We start from the raw sequence: 26,060 nt of genomic DNA, 5'->3' as shown, positions 1-26,060 counted from the left end.
CAAGCCAACAGGAGCTATGTGTGCTCTGGTCTTCTGAAAATCAAGCCCATCTGTACATATTGACATATGCCAAAGCCAGACAAAGAGTAACTGTATCTCCAAAACAACAAACGAAACCAGCATAAAGATACTTGGTATAATAAACTCTTGTTTTTGTAATATTGGTTGGAATAGTTAATGAACAACACTAGGTGGTGCTGTAAATTTAATACAAAAAAGGCTGTCTTATTTTGTGAAAGCCACAATATGAATGGGTACAGTAGTGGAATTTCAGTAACTGCAATGAGGAAAAAAAGCTGTCAGTAATAATTGGGTGTATATTAACTCTTAAATTATTTGAATATTCTGGATGCACTAACTTTTCATACTGTATTTGGCTTACCTGTCTTGAAAGGGAGATTAAAAGTGAAGTGATGGATGGAGTGAAAAGTAGTCTAGTTTCACGTTGGATTTTAAAAATATTGCCGTGTGCTTTTTGGAAATGCTCTTTTGTAAACTCTTACAGCAGTAATCCTCAATGTTTCTCCACAGATGCTAGCACCGATAGCAATAGAGCCTGTATTTAAAGTGGAAACCTAAAATATACAGTATTGTCAAATGTTTATAGTAGGTTGCTGAATTGTCATGAGCTCATTATTTTCATGAAAAATAATTTCCAATAGATCTCAGTTTCCCATGAATAGATGCCAAGGAGTAGAATAATCTGCTCTCATGACGTAAATGATAATATATCGCAGTGAAAGCATATAAAATTGTAAAAGATCTCGTGTTCTGTAACCCAAAAAATCCATCTGCTTTCCTTCCTAATTTATTGGTTTTGCTTCTCCTAACAGTCATATTCTTTTAGAAGTGTCTCTGTGGGTGCTTCACTTCAGGTGTATATGCACTTCTTGAGCTCTTGATTGGAGAGTTTTCCGCCAGCAGTGCCCGTTGGCATGCTCTGCTGCCAGACTCTGAGTCTATATATAGATGTGGAAGCAAATTGCCTTCAGTTCCTTCTCAAGCACCTCAGTCTGAGATGGAGCTCTAGCATGCCCACCTTGAGTGTGCCTCAGCTGTTTTGTATACTTATAGTTGTTGCCTGTTAAGTTTTGATAGCATACCTAGTTTTTAGCATACTTATAGTCAGTTAATAAGTGTTAGTAGCGAGAGGATAATTTTTTTTTTCCCTGGGGAGTCATGTCATTCTGGCATGGCATGTTTGGCTTGCCGGGCTTTAACCACTGTCTCGCCTGTTGAGAGGCTATACCTGTAAGCGATGGCCACTCTGAGTATATCTGTTGTCTGGGGGAGTCCCATGTCTCCCAGAAATGCAGTGTCTGCCTAACTTTCAAGCTGAGGGCAAGGAAGAACAGGGAAATTAAGCTCAAATTGTTAATGATGGAATGGTCACTTTGACCGGCATCTGAGTCAGGTCAGACAGACAAACACACACACATGCACACACACCCTTTCTCCCCTCACCCCCACGTACATCTGTCTGTGGACAGATCCAGTGCCCCTTCCACTTTGATGCAGGCTTCCCTTAAGGAAGGTGGAGGCTTCTGAGCGGGCTCCCAAAAAATGGAGTACAGACTTTCATCTGGTCCGGTGCTGTCAGGCTCAGTCCTGTCATCGGCACCTACCCATTCAGCACTCGGTACCGAGCAAGCAATGGCACCGAACTCCATGGGCACCTACATCAATATGCCTGCCGTCAAAGTTATCATCAGCTTCAGCTACTGCTTCCTCAGCTACCACATTGGTACCGATTCCCTGCTTGGTACTGCAACAGTTTGGATACGTGAGGGACCTGTTCATAACAAGTGAGTTGGAATCCCCACTCCTCATGGGTACTGAGCATCTTTTGGTATTGAGACCTCGGTCTCCAGGCTGCTACCATCCCTGGGTACCACAGGACTCTCCACCCTTTTCTATGGGGACTCCTCCACTGGACAATGTTGAGGAAGGTGAATGGGATTCCCAGTCGGTCTCTTCTCTTTCAGTCCAAGATTCCCCAACTTATCCTGTCAGGAACATATCCTGTCATTGACAGTCACGGAGAAGATCATGACTGTCATTAAGAGCGATGGGACCAACCCTGCATATCACCCTTACTTCCAGGATGGATTCCCACAGTGCCCATACATTAAGGGGGCTGCTGCAATGGCCATACTAGGATCTCTAGGCTGCTTACCAACAGCAATTCTCCGGACCAGTGGCTCTCAACCTTTCCAGACTACTCTACCACTTTCAAGAGTCTGATTTGTTTTGTGTATCCCCAGATTTCACCTCACTAAAAACTACATGCTTACCAAATGAGACACAAAAATACAAAAGTGTCACAGCACGCTACTACTGAAAAATTGCTACTTTATAATTTTACCATATATTTATAATATAAATCAATTAGAATATAAATATTATATTTACATTTCAGTGTATAGTATGTAGAGCAATATAAACAAGTCATTGTATGAAATTTTAGTTTTTACTGACTTCACTAGTGCTTTTTATGTAGCCTTTTGTAAAACTAGGCAAATATCTAAATGAGTTGATGTACCCCTGGGAAGTCCTCTGCATATCCCTGGTTGAGAACCACTGCTCCAGACCATTGGTACCATGTCAAACAGAGACTAGTGTTGTTCAATCCTGTCCTCTCCAACCAATCTCCCCACAGGAGGAGACATTTGAAGAGCAGGAGGCCAGGGCACATAAAGAGGCCACCCTCAAACACCCATCTCATTCTCTCCTCACCCAACCAGACAAAATGCTTATGCTTCCACCACCTTCCATGGGCTGATGATTTTCAGCAATTTGAAGACCTCATAAAGAGGGTAGCTGATATGCTTCAAATTCCAGTTGAAGAAGTCAGGGATTCACAATACAGGCTGTTGGATATCCTACAGTCAGCAACAACATCCAGGGCGATGTTACCCATCAACGAGGTGCTCCTGGACCAGCTAAGACTGTGGCAAACATCTGCTACTATTCCACCAGTGTGTAAAAGGGTGGATAAAAAGTATTACATTCCTTCTGAGGACTCCAAATTTCCATCCTCCACCATACTCCCTAGTAGGCCATTCAGGAAATGAGTGGGGCAGGCAACACTTCTCCAGATCTACTCCACTTGACAAGAAACAAAAGAGACTGGATCTATTTGGATGGAAGTTCTATTCACCAGCAACCCTGCAGTTCAGTATTGCAAACTATCAGGCACTCATGGTCAAATACAGTTTCACAAACTATAAATAGATGGCCTTTATTGAACAACTGCCACAGAAAAGTAGGAAGCAATTCCAGTCCATTATTTCAGAGGGCCAGTTATTAGCCAAGACCACTCTTCAAGCATCCTTAGGTGTTGTGGACACTGCCACCAGGTCCATCTGCATGGGCTTCAGTACCTACGTTTTCAGAGCTCTGTGCTTTAATCCATGCTCTCAGATCTAATGATGCTCTGGGTACTGCAGTATTGTCTTCAGTTCTGAAGCTCCCTCCGCCTTCTGTGGAAACTGCTTGGAAGTCACCTGAAGTGGAGCACCCAAAGGGGCACTGCTCAAAGAAGACTAGGTTACTTACCTACTACCATCCAGTGCACCTTTTTGTAGTAACTGCAGATCTTCAAGATGTGTCTCCATGTGGGTGCTCCACTACCTCCCCTTCATTCCCCTCTGCTTTGGACTGTTCTCTGTGGATATGTTCAGGTGGAGAAGTAGCCGAGGGCAGTTCCACATATATATTTCCCTATGTAGATTTGTATCTGGCACGAGGAGGCATAGGGCACATGTGCGACCTGAACAGGCACTGCTAGCGGAAAAATCTGCAATCAAGGGCTCGAGAGGTCCATGTGCACCTAAAGTGGAGCACCCATAGGGGGACAAACCTCAAAGAATTGCAGCTTCTGCACAAGATGTGTAACCTCATCTTCATAGGAGTATCTGTTTGCATCCTTTGCCTCCTGCTCTTTAGTATTTCATAGCTTCAGGTTCTCCACAGATATTTTTAAAATATGGTTTTGTGCAATTGTTCATTGTTTCTTTAGTACTGAGGTATGCTGCTGGGAGAGTGTGGTGAAGTTTCTGTTGTCCATGATGTACTTATCTGTGGATAAAGAGAGGATCATAGTCTCTAGGGCTATCTGTCTACCACTCTTAATGAATATTTCATTCAGTACCTTAAGAGGTTTTCTTTAATGACTTGAACTATTCAAATTATATCAATTTTAAAAATCAAATTTATTTTTCACTAATTATGCTGGGATTTTTGTTTGGCTAGTGAAATTTGACTGGTCTGTGGATCTCAGTATTTTTTCCTCATGTTCTAGCACAAAAGATCAGTGTAACGCAGTGCAGTTGACTTTAAAAATAATAAAAGGAGTACTTGTGGCACCTTAGAGACTAACCAATTTATTTGAGCATGAGCTTTCGTGAGCTACAGCTCACTTCATTGGATGCATGCTCAAATAATTGGTTAGTCTCTAAGGTGCCACAAGTACTCCTTTTCTTTTTGCGAATACAGACTAACACGGCTGTTACTCTGAAACCTTTAAAAATAATGTTTTCATTAGCACTAAAGTAATTAAATTTATTAGATTTTGTAAAACTTATTTAAAAAAATACCTTAGACCTTAACTACTTGACTATCCCCTTTTAAATTAGAAGAAAAAAAATCTAATCTTCATTAAGAAGTACAGGCTCCATTTATACATTAAAGTCAAAAACAAGGAGAAGGTGTGTGAGGTAGTATCTTTTATTGGACCAACTTCTGTTGGTGAAAGAGACAAGCTTTTGAACCATACTGAGCTCTTCTTCAGGTCTGAAAAAGGTACTATGAGCAACACAGCAACATGCAAGGTGGAACAGATTGTTTTGCATAACTTGTGCAGACTTATCTCCACTACAACAATGATCAACACTCCCTACAATGCACCATAGGTTCTGTACATTCCTATCACAACATATGGTGTACCTCATTCAGTGCACTAAGTGCCCCAGTAATAATTATCTGGGTGAAACCAAACAATTACTACTTTCTCTAATGAACTCACACAGGAAAATGATAAAAGACAAAAACACCTCATCACCTATGGGTAAGGCTACGTTTATGTCACGGAGGTCATGGAATCCGAGACTTCCAGAGACCTCCGTGACATTCTGTGCTTCAGCCCCAGGGCCTGTGGGACTCTGGAGCTGGCAGCCAGCGGGGCCTTGGCAGGGCTTCAGGGACAGACAACAGACTCCTGAGGGGGCCCTCTTCAGAGTTCCAGTGACAGGTGATAGCTTCTCCCTGCTGCCGTGGGTGGAGGGCCCCCCCACAGCTTCCAGCTTCCGCGGGCAGCGAGGGAATGCCACAGCTCCCAGCCCCCATGGTGGCAGTGGAAACCATGGAACTGCAGCAGCAAAAGTCATAGACAGGTCACGGCTTCCATTAATTTTTGTTTATTGCCCGTGACCTGTCCATGACTTTTACTAAAAATAACCATGACAAAATCTTAGTCTTACTTATGGGTGAACACTTTTCACAAAGTGGTAACCTCATCCTCAAAGGAAACCTGCACAACACGTTCAGAAGACAAGCCTGGGAGCTTAAATCCATTACTCTGCTAGACACTAAAAATGATGGACTGACCAGAGACCCTGAATTTATGGCTTATTACACAATCTGTAACCACTAATCCCTTCTTTTTGTCCTATGACTGCAGAGGAGTTAACATGCTCCTCTACCTTGAATGGTCCCTTACAATATGTGCTGACTACTTATGCTGAACAATCTGTTTCACTTTGCTTTTTGCTGTGATGCTGGAAGTACCTTTCCCAGACCTGAAGAAGAGCTCTGTGTGGCTCGAAAGCTTCTCTCTCTCACCAGCAGAAGTTGGTCCAATAAAAGAGATTACTTCATCTACCTTGTGTCTCTAATATCCTGGGACTGACATGGCTACAAATACACTGCAAACAGCAATCATTAGGCAAATAGATATACCTGTTGGCCCAGTATTTTCACTGCAAAGATGAGAGAAGAAACAGTTTATCAGTAATGTCCAGAGAGTTTCATTTGATCGCCGCCTCTTGTAAGTCTTACGCTTTGTCTAGACTGGCAAGCGAAAGACGAAACTTCGGGCGTTTAGAGGTGTTAAAAAAACACCCCACCGAAAGACAAAAGTTTTGTCCCCGACAAGCACTGGTGTGAACAGCGTTTTATTAGCAGGAGTGTTGCTGACAGAGCTAACACCACTCATTGGGGGTGGAAGTTTTTTGTCGGCAGGAGAGCTCTCTGCTGTTGACAAACAGCGGCTATACTGCACACCTTTTAGCAGCACAGCTGTAGCGGCACAGCCATGTTGCTAAAGGTGCATAGTGTAGAGATAGCCTTAGTTGTCACTCCGCTTTCCTTTTGATCTTTTTTTTTTTTTTTTTTTTAAACTACAGCCACCCTCTGGCTTTACCCTTGTGACACTGCATCCCATATTCTTCGTAGAGATATTGTTATGATATGAATATGGCATAATTAAGAGGTGTTCTATGCTAGATGGGTCATGTGAGGTATCCTTGGGAAGGTTATGGTTTACTGAATATGATTATCCTATTTGTGTGCATGTATCATTTCTGTATCTGAAGTTAGGAATATTGACTATGTAACAATTACAAGTGGGTTTACACCAGGGGAACGCCCACCAGACAGAATGCAATGGATGGGCCATTAGGGAGAACAATTGGACTTTGAAGATGTTAATCTCCCACCTTCCTGAGAAGCTTCCTGGGATGCTGCTTTGACATAGCAGGGTCATGTGATTGTGTCACCTGGTACTGAACTCCATCTTGAACTACTAATACGGGGTGGGTATCAAACTGGGAAACAAAGGATTCCTGCCATATGTAAATTCTATAAGGCAGGGAAGTGAGTTAATCAAGATTCATTCTTCGCTGAATCCCCACCCAGGATGACTCCTGGAAAAATCTAAGAAACAAAGACAAAAGGGGTAGGGGGAGACTGAGACTAGGCTGGAAAAGGTGTTTGGCCTATGAAAGAAATATCTGGAGTTATAAGCTGCAAGAAAGAGCAAAACAACATTTAGGGTGAGAAATTACTACTAGTAACCAGTTTCCTTAGTGTATTAAGCTTAGTTTGCGTGTTTGTTTATATTTGCTGGGTAATCTGCTTTGATCTGTTTGCTATCCCTTATAATCATTTAAAGTCTATCTTTTGTAGTTAATAAAGTTCTTTTTGTTTTCTCTAAACCAGTCTGTAAAGTTCATAACGGGGGGGCAAAAAGCTGTGCATATCTTCGTCCACATTGAGGGAGGAGGTTAATGTCAATTAGCTTACACTATACAGTTCTCTGTGCAGTCCAAGACAATACGATTTGGGGTTTATGTCTGTGTTCCCTGTAAGCTGTGCAGTTGGGTGGCCACCCAGGAGAGATTCAAGTGCTGCGCAGTTGATTAGCAGAGCCAAGCACATCCAGCTGGCAGCATGTGTTCAGGTGCTCCTCTCCCCTGCTGCTTTGCAGCCATGTTGCTCCTGCAGCTGCTCCTGGGACCCTCCTGCTGGCTGTGCAGAGCAGGGGGAGGAGGGTGCTGATGTCAGGGTGTCCCTCCTCCCCCAGCTGCTGTACCCCATCTCCACAGAGCAGGGTAGAGGGGACAGGGCCCAGGACTTGCAGCAGCTCTGAAGTCTGAACAGGCCTTCGGGTGAGTGAGTGCCTTAAAAAGAAAGTGCATGGTCTCTCAGAGCCTTCCCCAGCAGCCAGCACTCACAATTTCTCTCTCTGTGTGTGTGTGTGTGTGTGTGTGTGTCTCACTCTTCCCCTCCCCCTACCCATGTACCCCATCTCCACAGAGTTGGGGAGGGGGACATGGTTCAGGAGGAGAGCTTTCAGTTAGTTTTTTGACTGATCTGTGCATTTCATAATTTTTATTTCTGTCTTACACTTAATTTAATTCTTCGAGTAGTGAGTTCTAAAATGCCTAACTTGTCCTGGCTGCAGTAATTATCCCTATTGGTAACTTTTTAAAAATATATATATTATGTCTAGGTTTTTTGTTTCTGCTGGTGGTACACATCTGCACATTACCTTGGTGCACATAACAAAATTTATTCTGCACGTGGGTGGAAAAAATTAGAGGGAATCTTGGTTTACACTCCAGAGGGGTGTGCATTTGAGTGCTGGGCAGTTCCTTAGCTGAAAGACTCCCCATGAAGTCCTGATTTAAGTGTCTTTGTCTTTCTGCAGCTGAGTGTGTCCCTACCTGTGTGTGTGCTAGAGGAGGCTTGAGGGCCTGGCTCTGCAGGGCAGGGTGAGGGAGCCCTGTCGGGTGGAACAGTGGTACCCCAGTATATCAGGTGGCACCCCAGAGTGGGGGTTAACCCGTCACAATACTCCTTTTGGGGAGGGTAAAATTTGGCAGTTAGTTATGGCCTTAAATAAATTAGCTAATATTTGAGAGGTGCTATCAAGCTGTTTTGAAGTATTGTTTAATAATAGTATTTTAAGTGCTTGTTAATATCTGGTTTGTCATTGTCTCAACAATTTGCTCATTAATAATTTGTTTCCTGGTTGGATATTAAATTTCTGACTGATGTTCAGAGAACATGTTCTGTTAGATGTAGTTACTTGCGGCATTGCATATATTTTAATGAAAGTAAAAAAATGAACAGAGTCAAAGACTTTCCTAAAGCAGAGTTTATTCGAATTGTAAACACATTTATTTTTAAAGCTTATTGATAGTTACAAAGAACGTTTACACCCATGATCAATACAGAAAATATCAGAAGGTTAAATATTGATTCCTGTCACATGTCAGAAAACCACCATGGTTAAACTGACATTTATAGATTCTTTCCTGTACACTGGAATTCAATTAATTAGCTGTTATAATATATGTCACTGGTGAGCAACACTAAATAATCTTTCCCTGACTTCATACAGACTTTAGGCCTGAATCTCCTCTCACACCAGTCTTAAGCTGTTTGACTTGCAGAGCCGCTGGGAGTTAGGGTGACCAGATGTTTTGATTTTATAGAGACAGTCCCGATATTCAGGGCTTTGTATTATATAGGCGCCTATTACACTCCAGCACATCATGGTTTTTCACACTTGCTATCTGGTCACCCTAACTGGGGGATTCTTGGGCTCTTAATATGCTCTATATTCTGTAGGACTGTGCTATATCTTTTGTTGCTTCTGCAGATATCTAGATAGGGGAGACCCAACAGGGCTTTTTTTTCATCTTTGCTTGTCAGGGATGCAGCTCAGTCATAGTTTCCATGCCTTTGTCACCTCCAGTGGATTACCACTATGCACTCTGGCCATCTGTCCTTCCCTCCCTTCATCTCACAGTCTGTCCTGCATCCGTCACTTTACCTTTCTACCTATATGGCTCTTATCATCATGGTATCAGGTTCTTGTAAATCACTCAGATTAGTGTAGAATGAGGTTGCTTGCTTGCTTAATTAGTGTTTTGTGCAGGGAGCATACACACTGTGCTCTAGATACCGTACTGGCTTCCAATTGTTCTTCAAGGTGTTTTGTTTTCAGTTATGCAGCCCTTTGTGGTTTAGATCCTGGATATTTTAGAGACCAGCTCTCTCTCTCTCTCTCTCTCAATGGTGGAAAGAGACATTTGAGATTAAATGAGTGCTTGATGTTATAGTTTCTAGGTTTGGGCCATGGAGCAGGTCAAACTCAATGAAACATCTACAACTGTGGAATTTGTTTCCTTCCTTGGATTGATAGAGCACCAGTCCTTTGCAGCAGGGAGGCAAGTTTATGTAGTTATTCAGGCTTTCTCAGGGTGTGTTGAGTGAGGAGGATATTATTTTAGAGTTGGTGTGGGCTTGGCAGTGCTTAATGTTACCTCATTATGAATTATACTGATTCTTAGATATTTGTACATCTAATATAGCCTGGGTATACAGACAAGCAATATAAATTGGAAAAAAAGAAAATAAGCTTTGTTCTGTTTGTTTTTTCATTTTTTTATTTACCAGAGACTTATATTTCATTTATGAACCTAACAGTATTTGAAAACAAACACCAAATCAGTTAACTATTTGTGAACTCAATAAAACATGTTCCCTTTATACAGCTGAGCGCGCTCAGGTGATGTTAACCAGTAATAGAAAATAAAATAGTTAATTTAGAGACTGAAAATAAAGTCTTTCTCTGGCTCCTGCACATTGCCATACATTTTTTTGGTGCTGATTAAATCACATTATCACAGCACAGAAAGAAGTATAAGTTTGCTGTATTCATGTACTTAAATTTGCAGGTCATCTGGGTCTATTTCAAAAATATATACCTTTCCCTTTAGGAACAGAATATACCCTATTTACTTTCATTAGAAAGATTTATTTTCACATTTGTTTTCCACTAAGGTTATGGACACTATTTTATATTACTTATATTTTAAAAATCTAACTTATTAATGGCATCATTCCAAAATATTTCTACAATATTTTGAGATACTGACAGAGAAGTCTAAATGGTTGACTGAAGATTTTTAAGCAGCGTTTTTCTTCCAAATCTTTAAGAAAATCCCTACTCAAATGATATAGCAGATCATAGAAATAACATGTCTTAAAAGCTAGCAACTGGCTCTTTATCAAGACCATGATGATACATCGGTTTACTAGAGCCTTGCCATTGGATAGATGGGTTGACATGGTGGTTTACAATTGCTTGGCCAGTACAAGTACAGTCATTTAGTAGCATCGTCTGACCTAATGCCAAACCTGGAGGGGTATCTACCTCACCGAGGCCAGGTTGCAATGCTTATGTGTTGTTTACTGTTCATGCCCAAGTCCTGAGTTGTGTGGAGTATTAGGTGCTTCTCACGAGCTAAGAGTTTTTTGGTGGTGATAATGTGTGTTCTCTGGGGAATCGGAATGTCTCCTCACTATCAAAGCTGTGGCTAGGCGCATTGCTGGTTAGTTCCTCTGCCTATTTGATGGGAAATTGCTGTCCGTTATTCCTCTAATTCTCTCTACAAATATACATACTAGATCTTGACACACTACTTCCCTGCCCTCTACCTGGCGTTGCAGAACAGATTGAGACATGTGACAGGAAGAGACAATCACATGTGGATCACATGTTGGAGAAGCCCAGGGGCTGTTGTAAGGTGCTCCAGCTTAGAATCTTGCAACCCAACCCAAACCTGACGACGCGTGTCCGGTTTAGGTTGAGTAGAGTCTGAAAACAGCCTGACGTTCTTGGGCGCAGGTTGGGTTGGGTAGTCTCTGATCATCTTCTCCGGCCTGTGGGGTTGGTCAGCGGCAGCTGTGTGCCCCGCTCCTGCCAGCCACTGCTACTTCACTATGCTGTGTGTGCTGTGGAGAGAGTGTGCCAGTGAGTCACAACGTGGCTTGCTCTGCAGCACACACAGCATAGCAAGGCAGTGTCAGAAGGCAGGAGTGGGGCACACGGCCACTACCACACTGACCCCATGGGCAGGAGGTGGCTGAAGATGGATCGCAGGCCTGGGCGTAGGGAGTATGGAGTCCCCACCAGACCAAGCCCCAAGGATGAGGTGGCAGTGTTGAGACAGGTTCGGAGGGAAGTGTCAGGTTCACATTGGGTCTGAAAATGACTCATGTCGGATTTGGGCTAATCGGGTTGAGGTCAGGCAGACCTCTACTCCATCTGACAATATTCCCCTAGTGACCATTCACCAGCTGTGGATAGCTGGAGTGCATTGTGGTATGCCCCATCCCCAATTACCTTGATATGCGGCATAGCGCAATATTTGGTCTATGTGGAGGCTGGTGTAAAAGCTGGCTTTACTGGCTCTATACCTGTGGGGATGCTAGTGAACCCTAGTCAGAGGAACACTGCCTGAGCTATGAAGAGGGAGTGGAGCAAAGCAGAGGATCTGTCCCAATATGTTTAATGACATTCATTTTATTATACTGTGGGTGAGGAATTTATATGTACTTTGTAAATCTCTCATAAGAAAATAATAATAATAACCAGTACTTTGCAGCACAGTTGCATTGTCTTTTTCAGGTATTGACAAAACACTTCGATGTAACACTTTGAAATAATGGAAATATAATTTCAAATAATTGCTGCTATTTTCTTTTATATAATCACTCATGATCTGTCTCTAAATAATTTGTTATGTTTGAAATATATAACTTTAATCTGGCTGTGGGATGGCATTTCTATTGTTTTTCTAAAATGAGACAATCTCTGAGCATTAATCCTCCAAATCCTATTTAAAAAGTGCAAATTAGGAAGACTAGAATTCCTACTGGGATTTTTTCACAGATTTATGAAACCTCTCAATTCTTAAAAAAAACAAAACCCCACAAATAAAATGGCTAACTATGTAAATGGAAGAAGCATACGTGGCTGCACCTGTGAGTTAAAATTTTCCCCATTTCTTCACCTAATTGGATTAGCTGGTTTATCTTCTATTTAAAGAAACTGAAATAATTTTGTAGTACTTCGCATTTAGAATTACTCTCATTGGCAACTCTGACCTCCTCAATGATGCATTTGGTACACCACATAGCTGGGAATAATAAGAAACCGAACAGAATAAAATACAGATTACCAACTATCTCACTTTTTACTTTTATATGCTATACATAAATAGAATTATATGTGCATGTTTATAATATACATGCTGTAAACAAATGGGAGAGTTGGGTCACATATAAAGGTTTGCACTAATTAAAATTGGGGGGAAGGTTTCCATTTATGGTTTTAAAGTGGGTTGTAATGTGCTGTGGTGGATATATAGCCAGGAGGGCTGAGATAAATATCAAATAAATCACCACAATAAAAGCTTGATCACCCTCTCATGTACAGAGCAACTATGGAATCCCTAAAAAGTGGATACAGTCAGACCGTAGATATTCTCTCCTTGTATATTATCTTACTGGGTATCTAGTGTGTTATATATGTTATTAATATAATACGCTGAATTAAAAAACTAAAGCTATAATGTGGGCACTTAAATGCATTGGACCTGTTTTGCCTTTGAATGGAGAGTTCTGCTTAAAACTCCCTGGTAGTATTTGACCCTTTGTTTGCTTCCAAATGTTTGCTTCCATTTTAGTTTATCTCTGAACTACAAGACTAATTGTAAAATGTTGTTAGAAATTATTAATTGCATAATATATCATCTATAAATAAAGAGGCAAGCAGTAGTAGATGTTTTCAGTTATCTGATAAACCTATATCATGTTAAATATATTCTGTTCCATACACCTTCTTCCAAGTGCTGTCCTTTGAAGTCAGAGATTTTGTAGAAGTGAAGCCGTGTGCATTATAAAGGGCAAGTTCAGAGTATGAAATGATTAACACATGAATTTCAGGGAACTCATAATCTCCACATTTTTATAGTTCTTTCACTATTTGAGTTGTTCCTACATCCTACTGAGTAAGCTAGTGTGCTTCTGAAACATGGATCTTTCAGAACCAAAAACTGTCTAAAAAGAACAGGTACTGAGAATAATAGATGGTGGGTTCTTCATAGAATCATAGAATATCAGGGTTGGAAGGGACCTCAGGAGATCATCTAATCCAACCCCCTGCTCAAAGCAGGACCAATCCCCAGTTTTTGCCCCAGATCCCTAAATGGCCCCCTCAAGGATTGAACTCACAACCTGGGGTTTAGCAGCCCAATGCTCAAACCACTGAGCTATCACTCTCCTCCCCTCCCCCCCCTTCAGTTGCATGTTTCTTTTTTTTTCTTTTTTCTTCAGTTTGGTAAAAGAGAATCTGTGGTGGACTTTCATCTAGGGGTTTGATGGGATGAAATAAATTTTTCCACAAATGTTATTTTTCTTACAAATCCCAAAAAGCATGTTCTCAAATATTGATTATTTCATTGATTGTGTCCATTCCACTGTAGGCGTGTGAATGCCTCCTTCACAGTTGTCAGATAACTTTTCTCTCAGTGATACCTGTCAGGGTGGCTCAAGCGCTCTCTGCTGTTGTGTGCCACTACATAGCTTAGCAGAGTCCAGGGTAACTCTGAAGCCACTTGGAGTCTATACACTATGGAAGAAGAGGAAGCAGTTCCCGCCACAGCAGGCTTACAGATATCGGAGCTTGAGCCCCAAGACCTGCAGAGAATAAGGGACAGGAATTACAGGAGGTGACCACCTCCCTTCTCCTCTGCGACAGTAGGTTTCTCTTGATCAGCAGCTCAGTCTAGACACGCATTTTGACAGGTTTGTTTAGGGCAATATACCAGTGCCTACAGGCCCATCTTTTCCTACCAATTATGTTTTGCAATAGTCTCTCCCACTTCCTCTGTGCTTGGACTTGTATCACAACTCTTCAGTGGGTCTTAACCTTTGTGGAGCTGGGGTATTCCCTTCAATTTGGTTCTATCCCCCTTCCCACCTGCCTTCCCTGTCCCTCTTCAGGAACCACTCTCATGAGATTGTTCTTCAGAAGGAGGTCGAATCTCTCCTTCTAGTGGGCACCTGTGATGTTCCCCTGGTATTATCTGGACCAGTGATCTGCTAGGTCACTCCAATCCTTGACTCTGGAGCCAGCTTTACCCTGCTCTGCTGTGAGAACCCCCACTCCCGGCCTGTTCACGCACAGCCTCTGGCGTGTAAGCTGCTCCCAGCTACGTGAGTGAGCACTTTTGGCTAACCGCTGCTTGGATTGTGCAACTGAATGACACTAGCCAATGTCTCCGGTCCCAGTTACAACCCTAGGAACCTCGGTCTTGCAGTGTCCAGTTACGCCCTCTGGATGCTGCAGGTTTATATGAGTTCGTCAATTTAACAAAGAAATTGATATGTACCAGGCTTGTTATCCCACAGGGAGTCTCTGACACACTTCAGACCAAAGGCACTGCTTCAGGTAGAATAAACAAACAAATTTGTTAACTACAAAAGATAGATTTTAAGTGATTATAAGTCAATGCACAAGTCAGATTTGGTCAAAGAAATAAAAGCAAAACACATTCTAAGCTGATCTTAACACTTTCAGTGCCCTTACAAACTTAGATGCTTCTCACCATATGCTGGCTGGTTGCCCTTCAGCTAGGCTTTCCCCTTTGATCAGTGCTTTAGTCGCTTGTTGGCGGTGTCTGTAGATGGAGTTGGAAGAGAGAGAGCATGGCAAAAGTCTCTCCCTTTTATCATGTTCTTTCTTCCCTAGGTTTTGCTCCCCTGTCCCGACCCCATCAGAATCAGGTGAGCATTACCTTATCATAGTCCCAAACTGACCAAGGAAAGAGGGGTGACTCACTCAAGAGTCCAACAGATCCTTTGTTGCTGCCTAGGCTAGTGTCCTTTGTTCCTGTAGGGCTGGGCTGGGTTTGTCCCATACGTACCCTGATGAGGTGTGAACTGCCCCTCTGCTCCTGGAGAGTTTTGTTTGGGCTTGTTTTAAGCCATGAGGACACATTTTCAGCCTCATAACTATATACATTACTATAACAACAGTGTGCAGTGCACCATGAGCCTTCCAAAGATACCTGACATGACAAACTTTGTATTGGTTACCACACAATCATGTTATAAGGATGAACATGGGCGTGCAGGGTGTTCCCCTGAGGTACAGAGTGTCACAGCGCCATAGCAGAAGTTCCTCTGTTTCTCAGGGAGAAAGGTTTTTATTCCTGCTGTTTCCTTATTCACAAAGTAAAAGGCAATCTCAGGCCTATTTTAGATCTGAGTGAAACAAATACCTGAGGAAAATAAAGTTCTGCATGGTTACCTTAGTTTCTATTACTCCTTCCCTGCTGGCCTCAACTTAAAGATCTGTTCAGACTACTGGAAATTTCTCAGGTTCATAGTGAATGGAAGCCACTACCAATTCGCAGTACTTCTGTTTGGCCTATAAGCAGCCCCCCACAGAGTGCATGATGATGGTGGTAGATGCATATCTTCGGAGGTTGGGGATCCATGTGTTCTTCTACCTGGATGACTGGCTAGTGAGAGGCCAATCCGAGATTCAAATACTGTCTGCTGTGACCATCATCTAGTCCACCTTCAGCGCCATCAGTTCCGCTCCATGGAGGAGGGTTGGGGGCATCACAGTCCGAGTTCATTAATGGATGCTTTCTTGCTACCATGAAAGAACTCTGTGCTCTATGCCTGTCCTCTGATACCATTACTTCCCAGAGTCTTGTTCAAGACCAAACAGGATGATGCTTACCTCATACTGAGAGCACCAGCGTTTCCTTGACAACACTGGTTCTCAACCCTACTAGCATTGTCAATGAGATCTCGTCTGCCTTTTCTGTTGCACCCAGATGTGATTTTTCAGGACCATGGCCATCTGCAAGCTTGACAGCCTGGATGCTTCCTGGCTAACACCATTAGAAAGGGCTTGCTCAGAAGACGTTCAGGAATTACTTCTGAATAGTAGAAAGGCTTCAACTAGGTGTACTTACCTGGCTAAATGGAAATGTTTTTCTATCTGGCTCAACAGAAACATGTCTCTTCAGTGCAAGCCTCCATCAACCACATTTAGAGCTATCTGTTGCACCTAAAACATCAAGGTCTGACAGTTCTGCTACAGTACATTTAGCAGCAATTTCAGCTTTCCATCCTTCAGTGAGTCATAGATTGCTTTTTTGCAGACCCAATATCAGATTTCTAGAAGGGTTAGACAGTTATACCCATAGGCACAGGAACCTGTTCCTCCAGGGGATCTCCACCTGGTGCTAGCAAAATTAATGGGATCACACTTTGAACCTTTTGTGTCTTGCTCCCTACTCCACCTTTCTGACGGTGGCATTTATGGTTGTGGTAACCTCAGCAGGCTGAGAGCCTTAGTCTCAGAACTTCCTTGTACAGTTTTCTAGAAGGATAAAGTTTACCTCCACCTCCACCCAAAATTCCTGACAAAGGTGGTTTCCAATTTCCACATTAACCAAGCAAATTATTTGCCAGTTTTATTCCCAAAGCCTCACATGCATAGAGATGAGGATAAACTTCATTCATTGGATGTTAAAAGAGTGTTAGCCTTCTACTTGGACCACGCTGATATTGGCATCCTTTCATCAGCGAGAGACGGTGGGAATTGCAGCCTATGATGTAAATGGTTTTCAATGTCCCATATGACTGAATAGTCGAATCCGAGATTTGCATGATCTTTGGCAATTGCAAATACGTGTGTCTTGGTTGGGAGTTGCTTGCTTCCTGTGGGCACTTTTCTCTTCAAGCTGTAGGAGTCAGCTCCTGTCATGGACTTTGATACCCTGATGGAGATAATGGCGCCACTTGTTATGATCACTTGCCAAGATTTCCCTTTGTTTGGGAGCAATTCAAAATTCCTCCATATCTCGCTTGCATGTGTCTTTATAGCGAAGCCTGGGATGTCTGGTTGTTCTTGTTCCCTCTGATAGCTCCCCATATAGCATGTCCTTGGGTATGCATCTGCCTTCCAGCTACTCGTCTGGGCTGGGGGGACCACACTGGGTCCTTTGGATCCTCAGTGTAAGTTATTTGTCATGACTGCAGACAAGATGAAAGGCCAACTGGCTTCCCCTTAGTGAATTTCTTCCTGCATTCATTTGTGCTACCAGTTAACGAATATCCTGTCACTTCCTAGAGCTTCTGCCCACTCAAGCAGCTTCAGCAGCTTTCCTTGTGCAAGTACCTATTTAAGACATTTGCAAAGCAACAACTTGGTCATCGGTTCACATTTTTGCTGCTCATTATGCCATTTCCAGTCAGTGTAGGAATGGAGCCAATTTCTGACGGGTTGTTCTACAATCACTGTTCAGGTAGACTCCGAGCCCTTCTCCATGTTAAACTGCTTGTGATTCCCCTACAGTGAAATGGGCACGTGCAATCATTCAAAGAAGAAAAAATATTTACCTACTATGACATTCCGGGGTACAATCCAGCCAGTGAGGGGTTGTGTCACTGCCTGCCCTGCAGCCTGGGTACCTCACAATGCTTTGCAGATGTAGCTCCCAATTTGAGCCCCCCACAAACAGCCAAACAGAATGTAGGTAACTCCCTGAGTGTCTGTGTATAGCTGCAGCCTGCCAGCATACTCCAGTCACACTCTGGCTTCCACCAGCCTGAGTTACTACTTGGAGGGTGATCCCAACACACTCCCAGTCCTGAATTTTCCTTCAAAATGTGGGTTTTGCAATGTCCAGCCCTTTCCTGGAAAGTTAAAATATTTTAGGTTTGTTGCTCCTGTAAGGGAAAAATGTCCAACAGTTTGCTACTTTAAATGGGGTTACCCAAACAATTCAGTTTGAATGTAATACTGGATTTGTTTGATTCAAGAAGAAAACAAGTTTATTTAACCACAAAGTGAGAGATTTTAAGTGAGTACAACCATACGGCATTAAAGTCAGAAATGGTTACAAGAGAAATAAAGAGAAAATGTCTTCTTGTGCTAAAACTTAACAAATTAGACTTGGTTCAAGATCGGATCCTTACCACATGATCCCAACAGCACGGCTGTCCAAATTTCAGGTCAGGTTCTCTCCAAAAGTCAAATGGCTGCTTCCTTTTGTTGTCTTAGGTCAGAGAGAGAGAGAGATGGATAGGAAGAGATACCATGAGGTGTTTTTACCCCTCACTTTGTAGTCCAGTCCCCCTTTGAAATGCATTTCCTTGAAGGGTTACCCTGAGATAAAGTTAATTCCTGCTGTGAGGACGGAGACAAGGAGTCTTGTGGTGTAAGAGGTTCCATGCTGTTGTTTGCTAAAATGCAGATCTGTTTGTTCCTGCCCCCATTCCTTGCCAAAGCATGGCCACATGACAGGTGATTGCCCATCAGCTTTGATGACACCTGGCTAGAGGTGTCAACTTTGAGAAACTGTTTTACCCACCCTCCAAACTTGTCTGGTAAACACCTTGAGTCATAATTTCCCCTTATGTTTATAACTTTACCTATAGTGTTGCTACACACATTTCACCATGATCTTACTGACTAGTGAGTAGTTAATTTTCAAATGCTACCTCGCAAGGCTTATTTTGTACAAAGATTATTACTATAGTGGTGAATACAGGGGTACGTTCGGTCACGCCTACCTTTCTGTAAGTGGTGTTCTTCGAAATGTGTTGCACATGTCCATTCCATGACCCACTCTCCTCCTCCTCTCTATCGGAGTCTATCCAGTAAGAAGGGAGTCGGGGTGGCTCTGTCCTCTTATACATGCATGCAGTGGCATGCGACGGCCCAGGGCGCTCAAGCTGCCCTGATAGGTACTGAAGAGGGGAAAAAGTTCTCTGACAACTGCACATGAGGCATGCACGCACCCACAGTGGAATGGACATGTGTAACACATCTCGGAGAACAACAGTCACAGAAAGGTAGGTGACTGTTTTTTAGTGATATTCCACCAGTATGCTGGGTATTGTACTTTGAGAGTGGCCCATTGCACCTTCTTGGTCTTTATGAAAATCAGGCTGAATAACTTGACACAAAAATAAATAAATAAATACATCTCGATGAAGAGAAGTAGAGAAAGGAAGGTCAAAACATACATTTATAAATTATACAGGATTTTAAAAAAAATGATAGTATTTCATTTTTTTCCTCAGCCATCTTATGTCTGAATACATTAGGATGACAGACCCAGAACGTGATCAGATTGATCAAGATGCTCAAATATTTATGAGGACATGTGCTGATGCCATTCAACAGCTGAGAACAGAAGGTAAAATTAATAAAATGGTAAATGGATTATGTTAATTATTGAAGAGTTAATGATAAATGCTGATATGACTGTGAAGGTTGAACAATATTCTGAGCAACCTTTAAAAAGAAAGATACATAGGGTTTAATTTTCCATTCACTTAAACCCTTGTAACTCCATTGACTTCAGTGGAATTATTTTTGATGTACATCTGTTTGAGTAAACATTGGCTGGGAATGACGAACCGTGGCCACTGGGAGCTGTGGGGGGCCATGCCTGCTGATGGTCAACATCAGCAAAATGTCTTGCGTCCCGCAATCAGGTTACCCTGATGAGCCGCAGGTTGCCCACCACTGTCTTAAATCTACTCCTGGTTCAAAGCGGGGTAGGTCAAAGTGCACTAGGGAACTGTTAGTAGATTCACACCCCTGCTTGCCACAAACTAAACATTCATATAGACAAGCCAAGAAGAATTAGTTGTATACAACTAAGTGACAATGGTTTCATTATGCAAAGTTTTCTTGATAGCACGCTTGGAATATTGTGGCCACTGCTGGATACTGAGTTTGTAAAGGAATATGGCCAATCTTGATAGTATGAGGAAGAAGCTTCTGATATCCAGATGAAAGCCTTGCAGGATATATTTTATGAGGGTTCATGACCTGAGTGTTCTTTTGCCTTTTTAAAATTGATTTGATTGCATGCACCAAGTCATGTCAGTACGTGGCATGTCCAAGGTCATGGTCAATCATGACAGGTCAAGCTACAAGAAGAGGACAAAATTGATTGAACTGATAAAAGATAATTTCTAACTAGGGTTTTGATTTTGGGGGTTTATTAATTTTATTTGGGGGGGATTCTTTTTAGCAATTTTTTGAGTTTTATGTAGATGTCCAAAAATTGAGGGAGGGGAGGTTGGGGCTCTCTTTGTATACATTCTTTGTATATTTTACTCAAATATACTGTAATGAGTAATCTGTTTGTAATATTTCATATGCTCTTTAACATAGTACTGTTTCAAACAGCACTACATTAAAGCACACTGGGGTACCCTTAGTGCTCACCAGCAGGATCTGCATGGACCAGTTAATTTGCAACACTTCAGTGCACATTAGAAATCACACTTCTGTAGTCTGTATTACTGCTCTGTGTAGACAAGCCCTTAGAAACAAGTATCTGTTTCTTGTCTTTATTGTATAAACACCAATTTCATTTTTTGTATCTGAGAGGTTTTATCTGTGTTTATTGGTTAAAATCTTAAAATTAGAAGCCCGATTTATAACTAATGCCAATGGGAGCATTCCAAAGAGGACCATCAGCACAGGGAGTAGACTATTAAGAGAGGAGACTGGAACACATGGTAAAGATAAATTCAAGGAATGGGTGGGCATACTGTGTCAGGGTTGGATAACCCTAGGTTGACTTGCTAAAAAGCCGGTCTTTCCTAATATGTGATAAGTGTACCAAAGGTTTGCATCAAATTTAAGCTTCCATAGATAGATAGATACACATCTGCAGCACTAATAAGAAATGTATTTCTGTAATGTAGCCATGGGAGCTATATGTTATTAAAATAAAAAACATAAATATTTAAGGGCCAAATTGGTGCTTGGCACTGGGCAAGACATAAATATCAAGACAATCTCTATCCCGGAGAGTCTATAGTCTAGTACGTTACAGGCAAGTTGAGTCTTTAGATTTGTCTCTTTAAGCTTAGCTTCAGCAAAAATCTGTTTTTAATACAAATGTAATTGACACATAACTAGGGAACCTGAAGAAACTATCTACGAGCAATGATAAAAGGTAAACTATGTGATACTATTTTTTATTTTCTTTAACTGCTATTGTGAAGATATAAATTTAATTTCTTAAAATATACTAATAGATTTTTGGAAATATAAAGTTGTATATAAAGAGTATATTCTGTGGAAAACTGAAAAGGTAGGCTTTCATATTCTTCAACACAAAGTGTAAAATATTATCTTGAAATTTTTCATTTCAGCACACAAGAACGTCCAATCCCCACAAGTGAGGGAGCACAGAGCAGCTGTCTTGGATTTCATTGAAGATTATTTAAAAAGTACCTTATGCATGTTTTTCTACAAATGTATAACAGTTCAAAGTGATTAATTATTTGATTGTACAATATTGTCAACCTCTTTATTTTCATATTTTTAAGATCATACTGATAATTTCTGAGAGAAAATCATGGTCGTCTAACTACTTTTTTTTCTGCTCTTCTTGACATTTTTGAACAGGAGTGTGTAAGCTGTACTCTGAACAAAGAGCCATCCGAGTCAAACGAATGGTAGATAAGAAAAGATTGTGAGTACTGTTACTTTAAATTGCCTGGTTCCCTATGTAACTCTTTAGCTGAATAAATGTGAACCTAGTGCATGGGACTAGCAAATTTCAACTGATGCACATATTCATTAGAAGCAACAATATGTGCAGCTTTCATTGTGAACGGCTGCATATTCGTACTTTTTATGCCTGTATCACACCGTGAAGGCTATAAAATGCTGAATGCTAAAATATATAACCATTTGTTCCAGATTTCAGATAAGTATATGAATAAACCACAGAATTGTTAAAAGAAGGATTAACAATCTGACTTGAAACCCACAAATACAAGGAAACTCTTGTGTAGATCTGAAATTGCCTCTGTAATCCATCCTTTTTAAAATTAGATCTATGCTACTGTGTGTAAGATCATCCAGTTTGGGAACAGTGCAACCTGACAATATTCCTCAAACCTGATAGGGAGGATACCCTCTCCGTGTGTAATTGTTCACTCTTCATGCCCATTCAGCTCTGATCTTTCTGCGGACACTGCTAAGAGGGATAAAAGAATGCTTGAGTTAGCATTTTTTGTGATGTGGACTAACTAGAAACTGGATTGAAACCACAAACTCATAGCTCATCAAACAGCTATTGGAAAATAACAGCTTTCTCCTGCCACTAGCATGAGTTAGATTCAAACTAGTCACCTAGAGGTGAAAAGTCTTAGTACTGTTTTACTACTCCCCTGAAACATCTGGTCATCCAAGGAAGGCTACTATGAAAGAATATGAAGGTTGTTGCTTTTTTCCAACCAAGAGTTACAAACACAGCTGCCTGCAAGTTTTTTCTTTTTGGTTTGTTCATTTTCATGTGGGGAGACTGAGTGAGAAAGTTAACAATTTAAAGTTGGTCACTTCTAAAAACCAAAGTCTCTAAAGTTGTAATACTGCCAACTTTTTCTGAGTCTTCACAATGCACATTTTAACCCTGTTTTCCCTGAGGCAGGTTTTCATGTGGAAATAACAAATTGCACAATGTATGTGCCAGTAGTTAAAGTCTCAAACATTTTTCAAAGAACTCATACTCCTTTATCTGGTTAGAGTGCGAACATGTCAGATATTATTTTAATTAAAACTAGTGGGGTGGTCTTTAAATATCCTCTGGGATGTTGTATCTCCAGAATCATACAAAATCTGTAATTAGAGGTGATGGGATTCACTTGAGGCTTTTCCCCTTAGAAATAAATAGCTGTAAGATATATTTTATTTTTCTTTTGTGGAGAGGTTCAAACCAACTATATTAGAAAGTCAGGATAATGCCTTACAATTTTTTGTAACCCATTGAGAGGCAGCTTCTCATACAACACAATGGAAAAAAACCAACCCAGCAATAAAGTCTTGCACATTAGGCATAAAATCTTGTCAGATTCAGTATTCTTCATATTGAATTTTGAAGAAAAAAACAGTTTGATTCCAGCAGTCATCTAATTAAGCTAATAAACGTTCCCTGCTATTCTGCTCACCATGTTGTTGTGCTATCACCTCCATGTGAAGCCCATTTTCAAGATGCCTCATTGAACTAAATGGGGAAAACAAATCAATTTTATGTGCGCTAACAATGGAGCAAAAGAGATACACTAGAAGTTAGAACTTCTCTCAAGGCTAAACAACAGTATAACACTTAAATAAAATCTTGAGTAAAAGACCAAAATATGTTGTTTTGCCAGTCTTACCCAGTGTAAGAACCAGAAAACAGATGTTAACCAGGTGGAGGCTGTATGCACTGCAGATGTGATGTAATAGCTAAATTGCTATTTAAATTAAAATTCAATTTAAATAAATCACAGGGCATAAACCAATCTTTCTGATGACTTAAAGAAAAATTGTTTTTTTTCATATGCCTTCAACTAGTTGATTTGTAATTTCCCTAAGGATTTCAGTAGACACTTCATGTGATAATAAGAATTTGTTTTATTATTTAAACTAGGTTTTGTTAAAGTCTGCTGCATTGCAGACTTTTTATTAATTGTTAATTGAAAATGGGTATGTTAGCATACTCTAGAAGGTAAGGATTACAAAAAATAAAGGGATATATTTATTTAAAAGTCAATTAATCCTTCATCAGATCTTCTTTATTGCAGTTTAGCAGGCATTAAATATATGCTTGTTAATAGGAGCCTTTTTTAGTATTATATAAGTAAATCTTGTTTCTCTTTATTTAGATGAGCATTCTAAATCTTAAACAAACTATCTGGGTGTTGTAATTTCATGACATAATATAATTTGGCTTTGTGTATTCAAAACTTCTGCCAATTAGATTCGACTAATTTCCCAAAATGAATGTTAAGAGAAGTGGGCTGTTACCCTTCCATTTTATGTTGCTAGGTTACTGACCTAGTGGATGGTGAGGAAGCAGTAGATGTAATATATCTTGATTTTTAATAAGGTGTTTGGCACAGTCCCCTCTGATATTCTTATAAACAAATTAGGAAAATGCAGTCTAGGTTAAATTACTATAAAGTGGGTACATAACTGGTTAAAAGACCGTACTCGAACAGTAGTTATCAATGGTTTGCTGTCAAACAGAGAGTGTATCTAGTGGGATCCTGCAGGGATTAGTCTTGGGACCAGTACTAGTCAGCGTTTGATTAATAACTGGAAAATGAAACGGAGAGTATGCTTATAAAGTTTGCAGATGACACCAAACTGAGAGGGGTTGCAAGCACTTTGGAGGACAGGATTAGAATTCAAAATAACCTTTAGTTTGAGAAAAGAAGGCTGTGGGGGACTTGGTAATAGTCTTCAAATATGTTAAAAGCTGTTAAATGAAGAATGTGATTAATTGTTATTCATGTCCACTGAAGACAGGACAAGAAGTAATGGGCTTAATCTGCAGCAAAGGGAATGTAGGTTAGATATGAGGGTAGTTAAGATCTGAAACAAGCTTCTAAGGGAGGTTGCGGAATCCCCGTCATTAGAGGTTTTTAAGAACAGGTTGGGCAAGCAGCTGTCAGGGATGGTCTAAGTTTACTTGGTCCTGCCCCAGCAGAAAGGGCTGGACATGATGACCTCTCAAGGTCCCTTCCAGCCCTACATTGCTACGATTTTATGAAATGTGCCTAATCAGTTAAAAATAGTTATATTAATTGATATTTAAAATTATATTTTATCTCCGATTATAAACTGTTCATAGGTACAGACTGCAAACTCTGGCAGTGGATACAGCTTTTAAAGAGAGAACAGATCTTTTATTCAACTCAAGTTAGTTTTCATTTACATGGGGAATTAGTATTGTATTGTTTTTCAGAGCAATTATGCAAATTGTTATTGTCATCTTCAGCAAGTCATAGATTTCTATCTATAGTACAGATGCAGGAGGCTTTTTTTTACTGTACATGCTTCCCCCAAGACCCAGTTCTTGTAGTTAATTTATAGGACCAGAGTTCATGTTACCTCTCTTTTGTCTTGTTTTAAATATAGTGAGAATGAGCAGATTAGACTTTTTATCCCACTTTCTCCATTTTTTATTAATATCCTAACTGGGTACATACCAAAGGAATTATACACAAGTATTTAGACAGAGTAAAAGGTCATATGTGAGATTTTTTGTGTGTTAGAGAAAGCTACTGCAATACCTAGTGCACTGGGTTGGTAGGTGTTATTGCGTGATAGTTTTTATCAGTCATTTGCATTCTTGGGTAGCAAATTTTCATCAATACTTGAAAAAATATAAAGAGGTCAGATCTGCTATTTAGTTTCTCCATATAACAGCATACCAGTTTAGCTTCAGTCCTCCAGTCCCTTGCTATTAGAGTTCATAGCTGACAAATGCAAACCACTGAAGTTTACTGCTCATTTTAAATTCCACTATTACTCTATTTCTGTATTTTTTTAGGAGAAATATGTGTGACGGATATTTAGCAAGAGATCGCTGAATAAATAACTGATATTTTAATCATATTTTTTAATAATAATAATTAATACATTAATTAATCCCTAGCTCTTATGTAGCTCTTTTCATCAATAGATCTCAAAACATTTTACAAATGAGGTCAGCATCATTATCCCCATTTTACAGATGAAGAAACCAAGGCACAGAGAGATGATGTGACTTGCCCAAAATCACTTAACAGGCCAGTGGCTGAGCTGAGGATGGCATTCATGTTTCCTAAGTCCCAGCCAGAGGTGAAAGTAAGCCGGTCCAGTCCGGTAT

At 40.7% G+C, this 26,060-nt stretch overlaps 1 protein-coding gene across 6 annotated transcripts in view; it reads left to right on the top strand.

Moving 5' to 3' along the window:
* STX18 (syntaxin 18) overlaps positions 1-26,060 on the top strand; it is a 119,053-nt gene that overhangs the window by 60,332 nt on the left and 32,661 nt on the right. For 4 of the 6 annotated variants that reach the window (XM_077815858.1, XM_077815856.1, XM_077815862.1 and 1 more), the window contains 3 exons: positions 19,471-19,586; positions 21,568-21,645; positions 21,824-21,890. In XM_077815858.1, the coding sequence (XP_077671984.1) occupies positions 19,471-19,586; positions 21,568-21,645; positions 21,824-21,890 (261 nt within the window). The remainder of the gene's footprint in view (positions 1-19,470; positions 19,587-21,567; positions 21,646-21,823; positions 21,891-26,060) is intronic. The other 2 variants (XM_077815857.1, XM_077815859.1) reach the window with 2 other exon arrangements.

Source organism: Eretmochelys imbricata, chromosome 4 (assembly GCF_965152235.1).
Source record: "Eretmochelys imbricata isolate rEreImb1 chromosome 4, rEreImb1.hap1, whole genome shotgun sequence".
In the NCBI taxonomy this organism is placed as follows: Eukaryota; Metazoa; Chordata; order Testudines; family Cheloniidae; genus Eretmochelys; species Eretmochelys imbricata.
Note: the sequence above shows the minus strand (reverse complement) of the source record. Positions and strands in the feature narration are given on the sequence as shown.